General features: G+C 41.0%; 1 protein-coding gene across 1 annotated transcript in view; it reads left to right on the top strand.

Moving 5' to 3' along the window:
* Positions 1–13,638, top strand: part of LOC143297382 (unconventional myosin-IXb-like) — a 124,899-nt gene that overhangs the window by 54,948 nt on the left and 56,313 nt on the right. The window contains 7 exon segments of the mRNA XM_076609698.1: positions 3,227–3,266; positions 4,660–4,848; positions 6,124–6,234; positions 7,371–7,493; positions 9,424–9,573; positions 10,406–10,584; positions 12,626–12,832. Coding sequence (XP_076465813.1) covers positions 3,227–3,266; positions 4,660–4,848; positions 6,124–6,234; positions 7,371–7,493; positions 9,424–9,573; positions 10,406–10,584; positions 12,626–12,832 — 999 coding nt within the window.

Raw genomic sequence — 13,638 nt, 5'->3', positions numbered from 1 at the left:
TGTATTCATTTATAATCTGTCTATGCCATATTCACTGTGTACCTACCACACATTTTCACTTGCACTGCAGAATTTTGTGTTCAACAGATAAAACATGAGTAAAATTTGTCAACTGAGATACAAAAGCAGGTGAATCAAAGAAAACCCTGTTAACGCCAGCCCCCTTCCCCAAATTCTGTCCATTAAATGCTTAACAATTGGGCACTTGGTGAGATATGTAGAAATGGTTGTGTGTGAAGCACAGAATTGTGTGAGCATGTTGGTGTGAAGTGGACTTCACTGGGCATGGCAAGCACTGAGTGTGTGTGTGTGTGTGTGTGTGTGTGTGTACACGTCTTGGTGTTGCATCTTGATGTGTGAAATTAATTTGCAGTTTTGGACAGACACGTGTAAAACATGGTGCTGTTTGAAGACTGCAGTTTTTGAACCAGGGTCAGGGTTAAAACAGTTGGTTATTTCTTGTTAAGTTTGGACCTTGCATCAGTTTTTCCTAATTACGAATGGTTCAGCGATTTGTGAGAAACGAGTACCATGTTCTACAGCATCGATATTGACAGTGTGTTCAGCATTGGGCATTATCAGTAAATGAACACACACACATGCACACATGCACATGCACCTTGGAAAAAACAAAACAAAAACAGAGACAAAAGATACATTTTTGGGCAGTGAGGTTTGTGAATTGAGATTGTATCTGTACACAGTGTCCCTAAGCACCAAGAGTTACTGTACACACAGGGAAACGCATGCTTGTACACATTACTGTCCTGCAGTCATGTATTTTGGCTGGTAAATATATTTTTGTCATGGGATTTTTTTTTTCATGCATGGCCTTTTACTGCCCTTAAAGGTTGAAGGGGGATGCCTGATCTTTTCAGAAGGCTTTATGGGTTTTTTTTGGACAAACCAGATTCTGTATGTGATTGAATCCGGTGGAAAGTAACTAGTTACTGGTTAGAAAATAGTACTTTTTCTTATTTCTGTAATTGTGATACAGATTGAGAAATGCCTCAGAGTAAATGATGAAACAAAATAAGAAAGTAGTTAACAGAACCTTTATCATGAGCAGAACCCTTGACACGAGTGAGTTCAGAATTGAGATTTTATTGGTGTTTACTGTGTATTCCAATTAATTTGTTATGGTTTGCAACATTTGTTTAATTTCTTTTGAAAGGGTTCTACATTGAATAACTTTTTTTCTCGTTTTCTTTATTTTATTTAAAATTTTATTTTTTTTATTAATGGGAAAAGTTCAGAACTAACCATGTAAGATTGTACAGAGAGGTACCAGGCCAGTGTGTGTAAAACACTGTTTTGAACATGGAGACAGGTGAACATGATTGCACTTGTTACATTTGTGTGCCGTTGTTATGAAAAATGTTCAGACACATAACTGGCACCAACACTGTATCATGGTTTGTCCAGCGAGCTCTCACTTTCTGTCCTCTTGCACAAACACTGTGTGTTGTGTGGGTTGCCGTCAGGGTGCCTGTCCATTGTGTGCACAAAACAAAGGGGATGAATGAATGAAATGTTGCATTGTGGCTCTCAGGACAGATTTGCACTTGATGATGATGATAATGTAGCTGAAGGAGAATAGAATATATCGGGCAGCGTATTTTGGTGATGTGGGACTTGACAAGTTGATGGGGAAAAAAACATTAGAAAATGGTATTTCAAGTCATAAATCAGTATTCAGAGCAATTAGCCAAAAACGGAGAAAGTGATTTGTAGATACATACCACTACAGTTCAAATGTTTGAATTTTCAGCCTTTTAGAGTTATTTCCCATCTTTTGATGATGTCATCTGTCATGTCACTATGACCTGTATTTCTACGGGCATGACAGTTAAGGGGTTAAAGCTTTCAGTCCTATCGCAGGGACTTTGGTTCAGTTTATTTCTTATTTGTTTTTCTCTCCATTTGTTCGGCTGGCTGCAGTCCCCACATTCACAGGTATCTGCAAGTGGACTTTTACATGTATGGCCATTTTGAACTAGCCCTTTAGGCAGCCATACATGTTCGTGTTTCCATAATCAACTGAACATGGACATGGATTATGGGGTCTTTAATATGTGTATTTGATGTACTGTACAAAGAGGGAATCAGGCGTTAGCAGTGCACTTATGTTGACATGGGAGATTTGGAAAAACCTGCAACGTTTGCCCATGAGACACAGCTGGGGTTCAAACCTAGGACCCTGGGATTTGAAATCCACGCTCTAAAGCAATAGGTGTTGCTTGCCATTGAGTTACAGCTCAGAAAGTGTTCTTTGTTCTGTGCTGTCTTTCAGTCTGTCCTTTTTCTGATTTTGCTTTTTGTTTTCATTTCTATATCTGTCTTACCTTCTTTCTTTTGTCCTTTCCTGTTTTCTTATTCTTTTTTTTTTCTCCTTTCGCCTTTGTTCATAAAAAAAAGCACCTACCTGTCTTCTTTTCTCTCTTTCTTCTTTCTGTCTTCATTTCTTTTTTTTCTTTTTGTCGTTCTTAAGAATGGGGATGTAGTTTTGGTGACAACCTGGCTGGAGTTGCTACTCTCATTTTTTGTGTTTCCGTCTGTAAGTTTGAATATAGACAATGCTGGTTAAACATGAAGCAGAATTATGAAAATAGATTTGTAGTTGGAAGGCAGCATGCAAGTAGGGTTTTTTCAGTGACGGGTGTGCAAAAATATCATGAAAGGTTTGTTACTTTGTGACAGAAATAAACGACTTTCAGTTGTAGATTTCAAGTATCGCGGATTTTTTCATTGCTGGTAAAGATTTTGCTGACAAAAAGAATCACACCTTTGTTTTGTTAACTGGTAAGTATTGGTGTTTGAAAATGTCAGTGCAGTGATTCCTAGTTATGTCAGCAATGATAGGCTTTAATTCTGGAAAAAAAAAATATTGGTAGTTGAATCATGGAAACGGTTCAAAGGTAATTATATATGGCCAAGGTCTGATGATGATTATTATGGATGTCAAGCCCTTTTCCCCATCTCTTCTAGGGAAACTTGTCATTTGTGGCAAAAAAAATTGACTGAATGCTATTTATATGTGACTGGATTCCCTGAAATATTGATTTATTCAATAACACTTTGAGTATAGATGACAGGTGAATGTTTTACATAGCTGTTTACGTAGCTGTAATGAAATGCTGTTGTGACTGCTTGGAGGGTGAGGTGATGGTGAGAGAAAGTGAATGGAGAGTATCATAGTGATAGCATGTTGTTGTGATTCTTACAGGAAGAACAAGTCGTTTAAACCACGGCCCAAGCCTTCTCTGGTAAGTGTTCATGCAGCGAATGTTTATTACATTAATATATACTTTATGTGTAAGTAGCACAACGTAATAGTTCACTTTAAAGAAATCAGTTTCCTTTTTATTGTCTGCATAAATGAGCACCACTGTGTTTTGCAGCTCAAAATGGGGCTCAAAACTGATCTGTTTTGGTCTTATTTTTAGAACCAGAACAAACATTGTTACTCTTGTTGATGATAATGCATTCACATGTGAGGAAAAATAGCAGCAAGGGCATGAACAGGCTTCATATAGGTTATTTTATTTTATTTTATTTTATTTTATTTTTTTTGAAACAGCTGGAAGTTTATTCTCTTACTCGCACTTTATGCACATATAGGGAATGTGAAAGCAGTTTTAATGAAACAAACTATGACTCGGGCACAGAGTGCATGCAATGAGTGAAAGGCATGATAGTGTCACTGTCAATGTATAACACTGTCTCCTTCCACACACAGTGAAAGGCATGATAGTGTCACTGTGAATGTATAACACTGTCTCCTTCCACACAGAGTGAAAGGCATGATAGCGTCACTGTGAATATATAACACTGTCTCCTTCCACACATGGTGAAAGGCATGATAGTGTCACTGTCAGTGTATAACACTGTCTCCTTTCACACATACCGAAAGACATGATAGTGTCACTGAATATATAACACTGTCTCCTTCCACACATGGTGAAAGGCATGATAGTGTCACTTTCAATGTATTACACTGTCTCCTTTCACACATACCGAAAGACATGATAGTGTCACTGTGAATGTGTAACACTGTCTCCTTCCACACATAGTGAAAGGCATGATAGTGTCACTGTGAATGTGTAACACTGTCTCCTTTCACACATACCGAAAGGCATGATAGTGTCACTGTAAATGTATAACACTGTCTCCTTCCACACATACCGAAAGGCATGATAGTGTCACTGTAAATGTATAACACTGTCTCCTTCCACACATACCGAAAGGCATGATAGTGTCACTGTGAATGTGTAACACTGTCTCCTTTCACACATACCGAAAGGCATGATAGTGTCACTGTCAATGTATAACACTGTCTCCTTCCGCACAGAGTGAAAGACATGTTTGTCAGCGTATGGCACTGTCTCTTTTTTACACAGAGTTAAAGGCATGATGGTGTCACTGTCAATGTATAACACTGTCTCCTTCCGCACAGAGTGAAAGACATGTTTGTCAGCGTATGGCACTGTCTCTTTTTTACACAGAGTTAAAGGCATGATAGTGTCACTGTCAATGTATAACACAGTCTCCTTCCTCACAGAGTGAAAGACATGTTTGTCAGCGTATGGCACTGTCTCTTTTTTACACAGAGTGAAAGACATGATAGTGTCACTGTGAATGTATAACTCTTTTGCACAGAGTTTCCGTGACATCAAGGCGCTGAAGGCCATCGCCAGTCGCACTACGTTTGGGGGTGGGCGTGTGTCCAGCAAGAAGCAGCCGCCCAGTGTGTCGGCCCAGTTCCAGTGGTCCCTGTCTCGCCTGATGACCACCCTCAACCAGGCCAACCCCTTCTTCATCAGGTGCATCAAGTCCAACTCGCAGAAGGTCTGTGATCTGTGGGGGGGGAAGGGAGGGAGGGGGTGGTGTGTGCAGGGTGGATGGTTTGTGAGGCTCAGTTTTGTTGGAAGGATCATGGATTGTTTGTGGAGTTAGGTTGTGTTGGAAGGGTCGTGGAATGTTTGTGAGGTTTTGTTGAGTTGGAAGGGTCGTGGAATGTTTGTGAGGTTTTGTTTAGTTGGAAGGGTCGTTGATTGTGAGGTTTTGTTGAGTTGGAAGGGTCGTGGAATGTTTGTGAGGTTTTGTTTAGTTGGAAGGGTCGTGGAATGTTTGTGAGGTTTTGTTTAGTTGGAAGGGTCGTGGAATGTTTGTGAGGTTTTGTTTAGTTGGAAGGGTCGTTGATTGTGAGGTTTTGATGAGTTGGAAGGGTCGTGGAATGTTTGTGAGGTTTTGTTTCGTTGGAAGGGTCGTGGAATGTTTGTGAGGTTTTGTTTAGTTGGAAGGGTCGTGGAATGTTTGTGAGGTTTTGTTTAGTTGGAAGGGTCGTTGATTGTGAGGTTTTGTTTAGTTGGAAGGGTCGTGGATTGTTTGTGAGGTTTTGTTTCGTTGGAAGGATCATGGATTGTTTGTGAGGTTTTGTTTAGTTGGAAGGGTCGTGGAATGTTTGTGAGGTTTTGTTTAGTTGGAAGGGTCGTTGATTGTGAGGTTTTGTTTCGTTGGAAGGGTCATTGATTGTGAGGTTTTGTTGAGTTGGAAGGGTCGTTGATTGTTTGTGAGGTTTTGTTTCGTTGGAAGGATCATGGATTGTTTGTGAGGTTTTGTTTTGTTGGAAGGATCATTGACAGTGGTGAAATTAATGATTAATGCCAAAGAAATGGTGGTTAAAGTCCGGAAATTATTTTTAAGACCACCCCGGGGTCCCCCCAACACACACACACACACACACACACAAATTACAATGTGTTCAAAAGTGAAAGCAGGGCATTCTGTATTTTTTGATTGAATATGAATATAACGTGGATGCACAGACTTACATACACGTGTACATAGACACACTTACATACCCACACAGAGACACAGACACAGTTACAGACACACACACACACACTCACTCACTCACACACTCAGGCACACATGCACACATGCACATGACACCCATCTTGATGCCCTCTTGAATACACATCCCTGCAACACGCACTCACCAATTCTGCGTGTGTATGTATGCTTTGTGTGTGTGTGTGTGTGTATTCTGTGTGTGTGTGTATGCGTGTCATGTTAGGGAACACAGCAGGGTGAAGACAGGTGATGTGCTGTGCTGTGCAGGCCCCGTGTCAGTTTGACGACGACATTGTGCTGAGACAGCTGCGCTACACAGGGATGCTGGCCACGGTGAAGATCCGACAGTCTGGGTACAACTACCGCCTGCTGTTTGAGGTGTGTCTGCCCTTCCTGTTCTGTCCTATATCATAAATTTTTTTTTTTTCCTCAATGCAGAGCTTGCTTTTCACCCATCGAGGAGGCAGAGTGATTAGAAAGAATATATCACGATGTTTGAGTCATGAGGCACTTGGCAGGAAAAAGATGGTGATGTTTGTGTCTTGGGCTTTTGGCAGGAAAAATATGTTTGAGTCATGTGGTTCATGGCAGGACAAAGATGGAGATGTTTGTGTCTTAAGGGTCTTGGCAGAAAAAAGATGATGTTTGAGTCGTGTGGTTCATGGCAGGAAAAAGATGATGTTTGAGTCATGTGGTTCATGGCAGGAAAAAGATCGCGATGTTTGAGTCATGAGACTCATGGCAGGGAAAAGAGGAGATGTTTGAGTCATGAGGTTCATGGCAAGAAAAAGATGTTTTGAGTCATGAGGTTCATGGCAGGAAAAATATGTTTGAGTCATGTGGTTCATGGCAGGACAAAGATGGAGATGTTTGAGTCATGAGGCTCATGGCAGGACAAAGATGGAGATGTTTGTGTCATGAGGTTCATGGCAGGGAAAAGGCAGAGATGATGTGAGGCTCATGGCAGGACAAAGATGGAGATGTTTGTGTCATGAGGCTCATGGCAGGGAAAAGGCAGAGATGATGTGAGGCTCATGGCAGGACAAAGATGGAGATGTTTGTGTCATGAGGCTCATGGCAGGACAAAGATGGAGATGTTTGTGTCATGAGGTTCGTGGCAGGGAAAAGGCAGAGATGATGTGATGCTCATGGCAGGACAAAGATGGAGATGTTTGAGTCATGAGGCTCATGGCAGGACAAAGATGGAGATGTTTGTGTCATGAGGTTCATGGCAGGGAAAAGGCAGAGATGATGTGAGGCTCATGGCAGGAAAAAGATATGTTTTGAGTCGTGAGGCTCATGGCAGGAAAAAGATATGTTTTGAGTCGTGAGGCTCATGGCGGGAAAAAGATATGTTTTGAGTCGTGAGGCTCATGGCGGGAAAAAGATATGTTTTGAGTCGTGAGGCTCATGGCGGGAAAAAGATTTGTTTTGAGTCGTGAGGCTCATGGCGGGAAAAAGATGGCGATTTGTTTATGACCTGCTGGTAGAGCGTGTCAGTGTGGGTTTTGCAGGAGTTCATCCAGCTGTACCAGATCCTGTTGCCGCGGGGGCTGCTGAGCTCCCAGGAGGATGTGAAGAACTTCCTGTCCAGCATGCAGCTCAACATGGACAACTGTCAGATTGGGAAAAACAAGGTGGGACAGATGATGTTGGTTCATGATCTTTTTTTATTTTTTTTATTCCATCTTTGGGTTTACAATTTTGACACAGTGACACAAGAAGTCATCTCGTTAATGATTCTGCACCACATTATTATACGTTCATTCTGATGTAAGGTAAAAGATGGATTTTTCTTCAACTATTGGACGCATACGTACATAAACTAAATCAGGATATGCTTAAGGCCACACATACATACTATGACATAGATACACAGTGATGATCATGGTTGGGAAACTGAAATGATTTTTTTTTTTTTTTCACAGAGGAAAAGGGAATAATCCACAGTGGCCAGCTTTCATCGTACCCTCACAAATGAGAAGGATGAATTAGTTGAGCAAATTACAAGAAAAAGTGCAAAAGATAATAAGTTAACAAAATTTGGTTATGAAGTTGAGTTGTTTGTGGCGTGCCTGCATATCTGAGTTATGGTAAAAGTCAGCTGCATTGTTAAGAAAATGATGATTCTGAGACATGTGAAGCAATGTTACTACAAATGTAGTGTGATTTGTGTATTGTTCTTTTCACTAAGGTTGCTCATAATTATTTGTTTTTAAATCAGAGTAACATCTGAAAAAGATGTGCATTGTGTAAAGGATTTATGTGTGTCGTTCATCACTTGTGTCATTCACAAATCAAATGCTTATTCACAAGATCAGAATGATAGGGTGGAGGGATAAGAGTAGTATGCATCTTCATCTGTGAATGTATGAATTATGAGCACTGTTTCAAATGCGCGCGCGCATGTGTGTGTGTTAATAAAAGCCAGTATTGTTACGCACCCATGTACGACAACAGATAATTTTATGAACCAACGTACAACCTCACATAATCTCATTCACACACTCATGTATGAAAGCAGAAAAAAGTTTTGTGATGAATACAATTGTTTCATAAATTCATTGTGGCATATGTGTAACATGGAGAGACAAGATTGCACTGGCTCTTAGTGCTGCAGCCTTAAGGGGCTAGTTGGCCTTTGGGAACCATCCCCAACGCCGACTGTCCAAAAACCCTCTAGGTTGAGAGAGTGGGGTTTAACTTGGGCAGGACACTCTCATCTATTACCAGATCCTAGCCCAGATAGACAGGACAGCAATTGCCACCTCTGCTGTTCTGATGGTCATAGTCAGACACAGCTGACTATCAAACATGTGTCAGCAGAGATGCCAACTGTTAATGATTTCGCCATATTTTGTTACTCTCGATCGCAGTTTGTTCTGATGTTACAACAACATCAAAATTGTTCCGACGAGTTCATTTTCGACTACATAGCGTGGTCACATGCTTTCCTGTCGTAATATTACCCAAAACGCTCTAGACTTACTGATCACGAGGCCAGGGCAGTCACTACTAATCTTGGTCTCACATGATGATGCTCAGCAAATGGCATGCGTGTTTACATTGAAACAGCAGTGAGTGGACGAGTCAGCTTTGTTTTCCTGAACAAGAGAGACTGTGGCTAAACCCAAGTTGCGTCTCGGTCAGACATTGCCTGTGCTTGGTGTATTCAACTATGCAGTGCAAGGAAGGAACAAGCAGCTTGAAACAGACAAAGTCAGCCATGGATTCCGAATTGTGAGAAACAAGACAAACAAAGACCAGGGAAGCGACACCGTGCCACAGATGTGTCGGCTGTAAAGAAGCAGCGGCGGGAACAGAAGTTTTTGCCAAACGTACACTGAAAAATATCCGTGCATCATGCCCTCCTCGGAGTCCAAGTGTTCAAAATGTACCAGCCAAATTTCCTGATTGTTCCTACAAACACTTGACAGAGGTTGGCATCTCTGATCAAATTCTAGCCCAGATAGTTGGGACAGCCGTTGCCACCTGTGCTGTTGTGATGGTCATAGACAGACTGACTATCAAAGGTGTGTAAGAATCCTCTGTGCTGTGCTGTGGCAGATCTTCCTGAGAGAGAGCGAGAAGCTGCTGTTGGATGAGTCCCTGCACACGGCCATCATGCGACGTGTGGTCTTCATCCAGCGGTGGGTCAAGGTGCGGCTGGAGCGACGCTGTTTCCTCAGGCTCCGGGATGCTGCCATCGTTCTGCAGGTGAGGAGGGGGAATGGGAGTGGGAGGTGCAGGAGGTGGGGGTGGACAGTAGGACGGGGGGACAGAGGGACTGGGGGAAGAGGGATACTATTGTGTTAGTTAAATCCTTTTAGTTGTATGCTTCTCACTCTTCTTGATTTAATTTGGGTTTTCTCTTTTTTTTTGTTTTAAATTCAAGAGAGTTTAAAGAAGAACTGTGCATCCAAAATCAGGAATGCAAGTGAGTCAGGATGTTCCTGAAGTCAGTGTTTTCCGAAGTCTCTCTGTCTCTGTCTCTCTCTGTTTCTGTCTCTGTCTCTCACTCTCTGTCTCTCTTTGTCTCACCGTCTCTCTCCCACTTGACATCCAAATTTACTAATCATTACCATGTGCTTTTGGGTATCCCCTTCCCCCATGGTACAGAATTGCCTTGTCATTAAAACGTTTGAGTTACATGTTTCTTTCTGTTTCTTTCTGTATCTCTACACACACAGACACACACACACACACACACACACACACAAACACACACACACATTCTATCTCTTTCTCTCATGCTGTCTCATGCACACACACACACACACACACACACACACACACACACACTTATACACACACTTTCTCTCTCTCTCTCTCTCTCTCTCTCTCTCTCTCTCTCTCTCTCTCTCTCACACACACACACACACACACACACACACACACACACACAAACACACACACACTCTTTGCCACTCTCCCTTTGTCGCTCTCTCTCTCTCTTTCACTCACTCCCAAAACCTGTAGACTAACACAACAACCCCCCCAACCCCCTCCCCCCACACCTCCCTCTCTTCCCCTACCTGTGACCGTACAGAAACACGTCCGACGCCTCCTGGCCCAGCGAGTGCTGCAGAGACTTCAGGTGGAACAGGACGCGGCCATCACCGTGCAGCGGGTGTACCGGGGGTGGAGGGTTCGAAAACCCTACCGCGCTTACCGCTCCACCGTCGTCTGTCTGCAGTGTCACATCAGGGCCCTGTTGGTTCGCCGCAGGTGATTGGGCATTGGTTTTTATTGTTGTTGGGTTTTTTCTTCTTCTTTTTTTTTTGTTCCTGGTTTTTTTTTGTTTTTGTTTTTCTTCTTTGTTCATGGGCTGCAACTCACTCAAATGTGTGAGCTTTTATTTATTTATTTATTTATTAAGACTTTTTGCTATAGCGCATATTCTTGAAGCTCTGTGTGTTTTTACGTTTGTGACCGTTTTTTTTCATTATTTCATTGAATTCGAAGGTATTTTTAGGTAAGCATTCACATTCATATACATTATTGATTATATATTGGAAGGAATATACATGGAATAAGATTATGATATGCTGAATGTAATAAAAATGTTCATGTATCTTGGGATAAACAGATATGCTAATACTTTATGTATTAGGGGAAGGATAGAAATGTTGAGCAGTAGGAGTATTGGTCATTTTCTTCTGTTGATTTTATGTAGGAAAGGCAAGAGGTAGGGTGGGGTTTGGGGGGGAGGATGTCCATCGCTGACGTCTGTGGTTTTTAATGGCGTCTTGATGGAAAAAAAAAAGTCATTGGTGGAAAGGCAGTGCTGTAGTGGAGGCAGTGTTGTTGTAAAGATAGTTTCTTTTTTTTTTCTTTTTTTTTTAACATGTACACTGTATACAGTGCAACAAAAACAAAATGACTTACTTTTAGGAATTTACAGTACCGTAAAGTTCGGTCTGTTGAGCACACTGGTATATAAGCCGCACCCACTAAATTTTGGAAAAAATTGAACTGTATACATACATAAGCTGCACCGGTTTATAAGCCGCACTTATTTCCGGTACCGGAACATATACTGATACTACAGAAAAGCTGTCGATACTGTAGGTTATGAAATAAACACAAGCGGGAACAACACAAAGAAAAGCAAGCGAAAATACTGCTAGTGCCACAAAAAAATAATAAATAAACACAACGAAAATAAGATCCATAAATTAGGGATAGTCACATTTATTCAATGTCATCCTGCTTACTGAATCCACTAAAATCTTTGTCTTCAGTGTCTGAGTTGAAGAGAACTAGCACAGCTTCCTCCGCCATCTTGTCACTGACTTCAGCCTCGCTTTCACTTCATGAACATGAAGGTGGAGGTCGCTGCTGGTTCGTCACTTGCACTGTCGTCTGCTAGGTCGATTGCCTTCAGTTTGAAGGCTGCATCATAGGCATAACGTCGCGTTTTCGGCATGATGAGGGTGTACGCTTGAGCAGAGTAGAACTGAATGCTGATCTGAAGGCTTTAATGTGTGCGGATTTGATTTATAAAACGTGAACAGTTAGCACACTATCCTGAAGCTCATCCAAAAATTCATGGACAGAAAACATGATTTTGGTGAGTTGAAGGGCAGCTAAGAATAGACGAGAACGTGACACTCCCGGGATCGTTAAAATCCACAAATCAGCCGCATCATTGTATAAGCCGCAGAGGTTGAAGCTGGGGTAAAAAGTTGCGGCTTATAGACAAGTATACAGAACTTCTATGATACAAGAAAGTTTTGCTACAGTAGTCAAGTTACTTATTCATGGAATCAAATGCAACCTTATCTAAAGTAAGCACCCTCTACTAACTAAAAAACTAACTGGACAATTCTAGAAAATTCTCAGCTATTTTTTTTTTAGAGAGTTTGACAATTAAATAAACTGTAAATGAAGTGCCAAACCTTGTTAAAAAATCTCTACCAAAATATGTCATGAAACAAAGAAAGAACTGTTAAAATGAAGTGTGGAACCTTGACCAAAATCTCTACCAAAATGTGTCATGAAACAATGAAAGGACTATGTAAATGAAGCTTTATACCTTGACCTGAATCATTACCAAAATATGTCACGAAACAAAGAAAGGACTATGTAAATGAAGCTTCAGACCTTGACCTGAATCATTACCAAAATATGTCGTGAAACAATGAAAGGACTATTTAAAAACTTCAAAGCTTGCTTTGTCCCTTCTACTACTACCACTACTACTACTACAACATATTTTACATTGTGTGCTTACTGCTAACCCACTCATACCTGGTCACCAACACAGGTTCCTGCAGGCCGTGATGGAGAAACAGGTGGCGGAACAGCAGCGGTTAGCGGCAGAGGAAGAGGAGAAGGCCAGGCAGCGACAGCGGCAGTTGCAGGAGGAGCTGCAGTCAACGGCCAGCGACGAGGGCGTCATGCTGAAAGGGTCCAGTGCCGAGGAGCTGGAGGAGAGAGAGTTCGATCCTGTGCAGCGACGCGACTCGGAAGAGTGAGCGGCACTGTTTGTTTTTTGGGTTTTTAAGATTTTGTGTGTGTGTGTGTGTGTGTGTGTGTGTGTGTGTGTGTGTGTGTGTGTGTGTGTGTGTGTGTGTATTAGAGTTCATTAGAGAAAAATGAACAGACATGTAAATGAATTATGAATTTGCTTTAAAACTTTGGGATACAATTTTTTTTTAAAGAAAAACAAAGACATGTAAATCAGTTTATGAACTAGGTTAAAACTTTGGTGTACAAACAATTTTGTTAAAGAAAAGTGTAGACATGTAAATGAATTTATGAACTGAGTTAAAACTTGGGTATTGCTTGTTTTATTGATTTATTTTTTGTTAAGTTTGTTAAAGAAAAATGAACAGACATGTATTTATGAACTGGGTTAAAACTTTGGTATACAAACAGTTTTGTTAAAGAAAAGTGAACAGAGATGTAAATGAATTGTTTGTTTAGATTTTTTTTAAAAGTTTCTGTTTCTGTCCATAGTTCCTCTAGCCCTCTGTTCAGACTTATGCATGTATTTATTTATTAATTTATTTTTATTTTATTTTATTTTATTTTTTTACACTGCTGGTCAGGCAGATGTGGTGTAGGCAGATGTGGTGTAGTGATGTATATATTGATTTGACCAAATGCAGTGATGCCTCCTTGAGCTACTGATACTGATACTGCATGTATGTGAAAGCGATTTGATTGATCACCAAAAGATTTCAATGCTATATAAATATACTTTTTATTATTATTGTTAGTATTATCAGTGAACTGCATAAATGCATTATTGTTATTGTTAATATGTAAATACAT

Source organism: Babylonia areolata, chromosome 22, assembly GCF_041734735.1.
Source record: "Babylonia areolata isolate BAREFJ2019XMU chromosome 22, ASM4173473v1, whole genome shotgun sequence".
Taxonomy (NCBI): Eukaryota; Metazoa; Mollusca; class Gastropoda; order Neogastropoda; family Buccinidae; genus Babylonia; species Babylonia areolata.
Note: the sequence above shows the minus strand (reverse complement) of the source record. Positions and strands in the feature narration are given on the sequence as shown.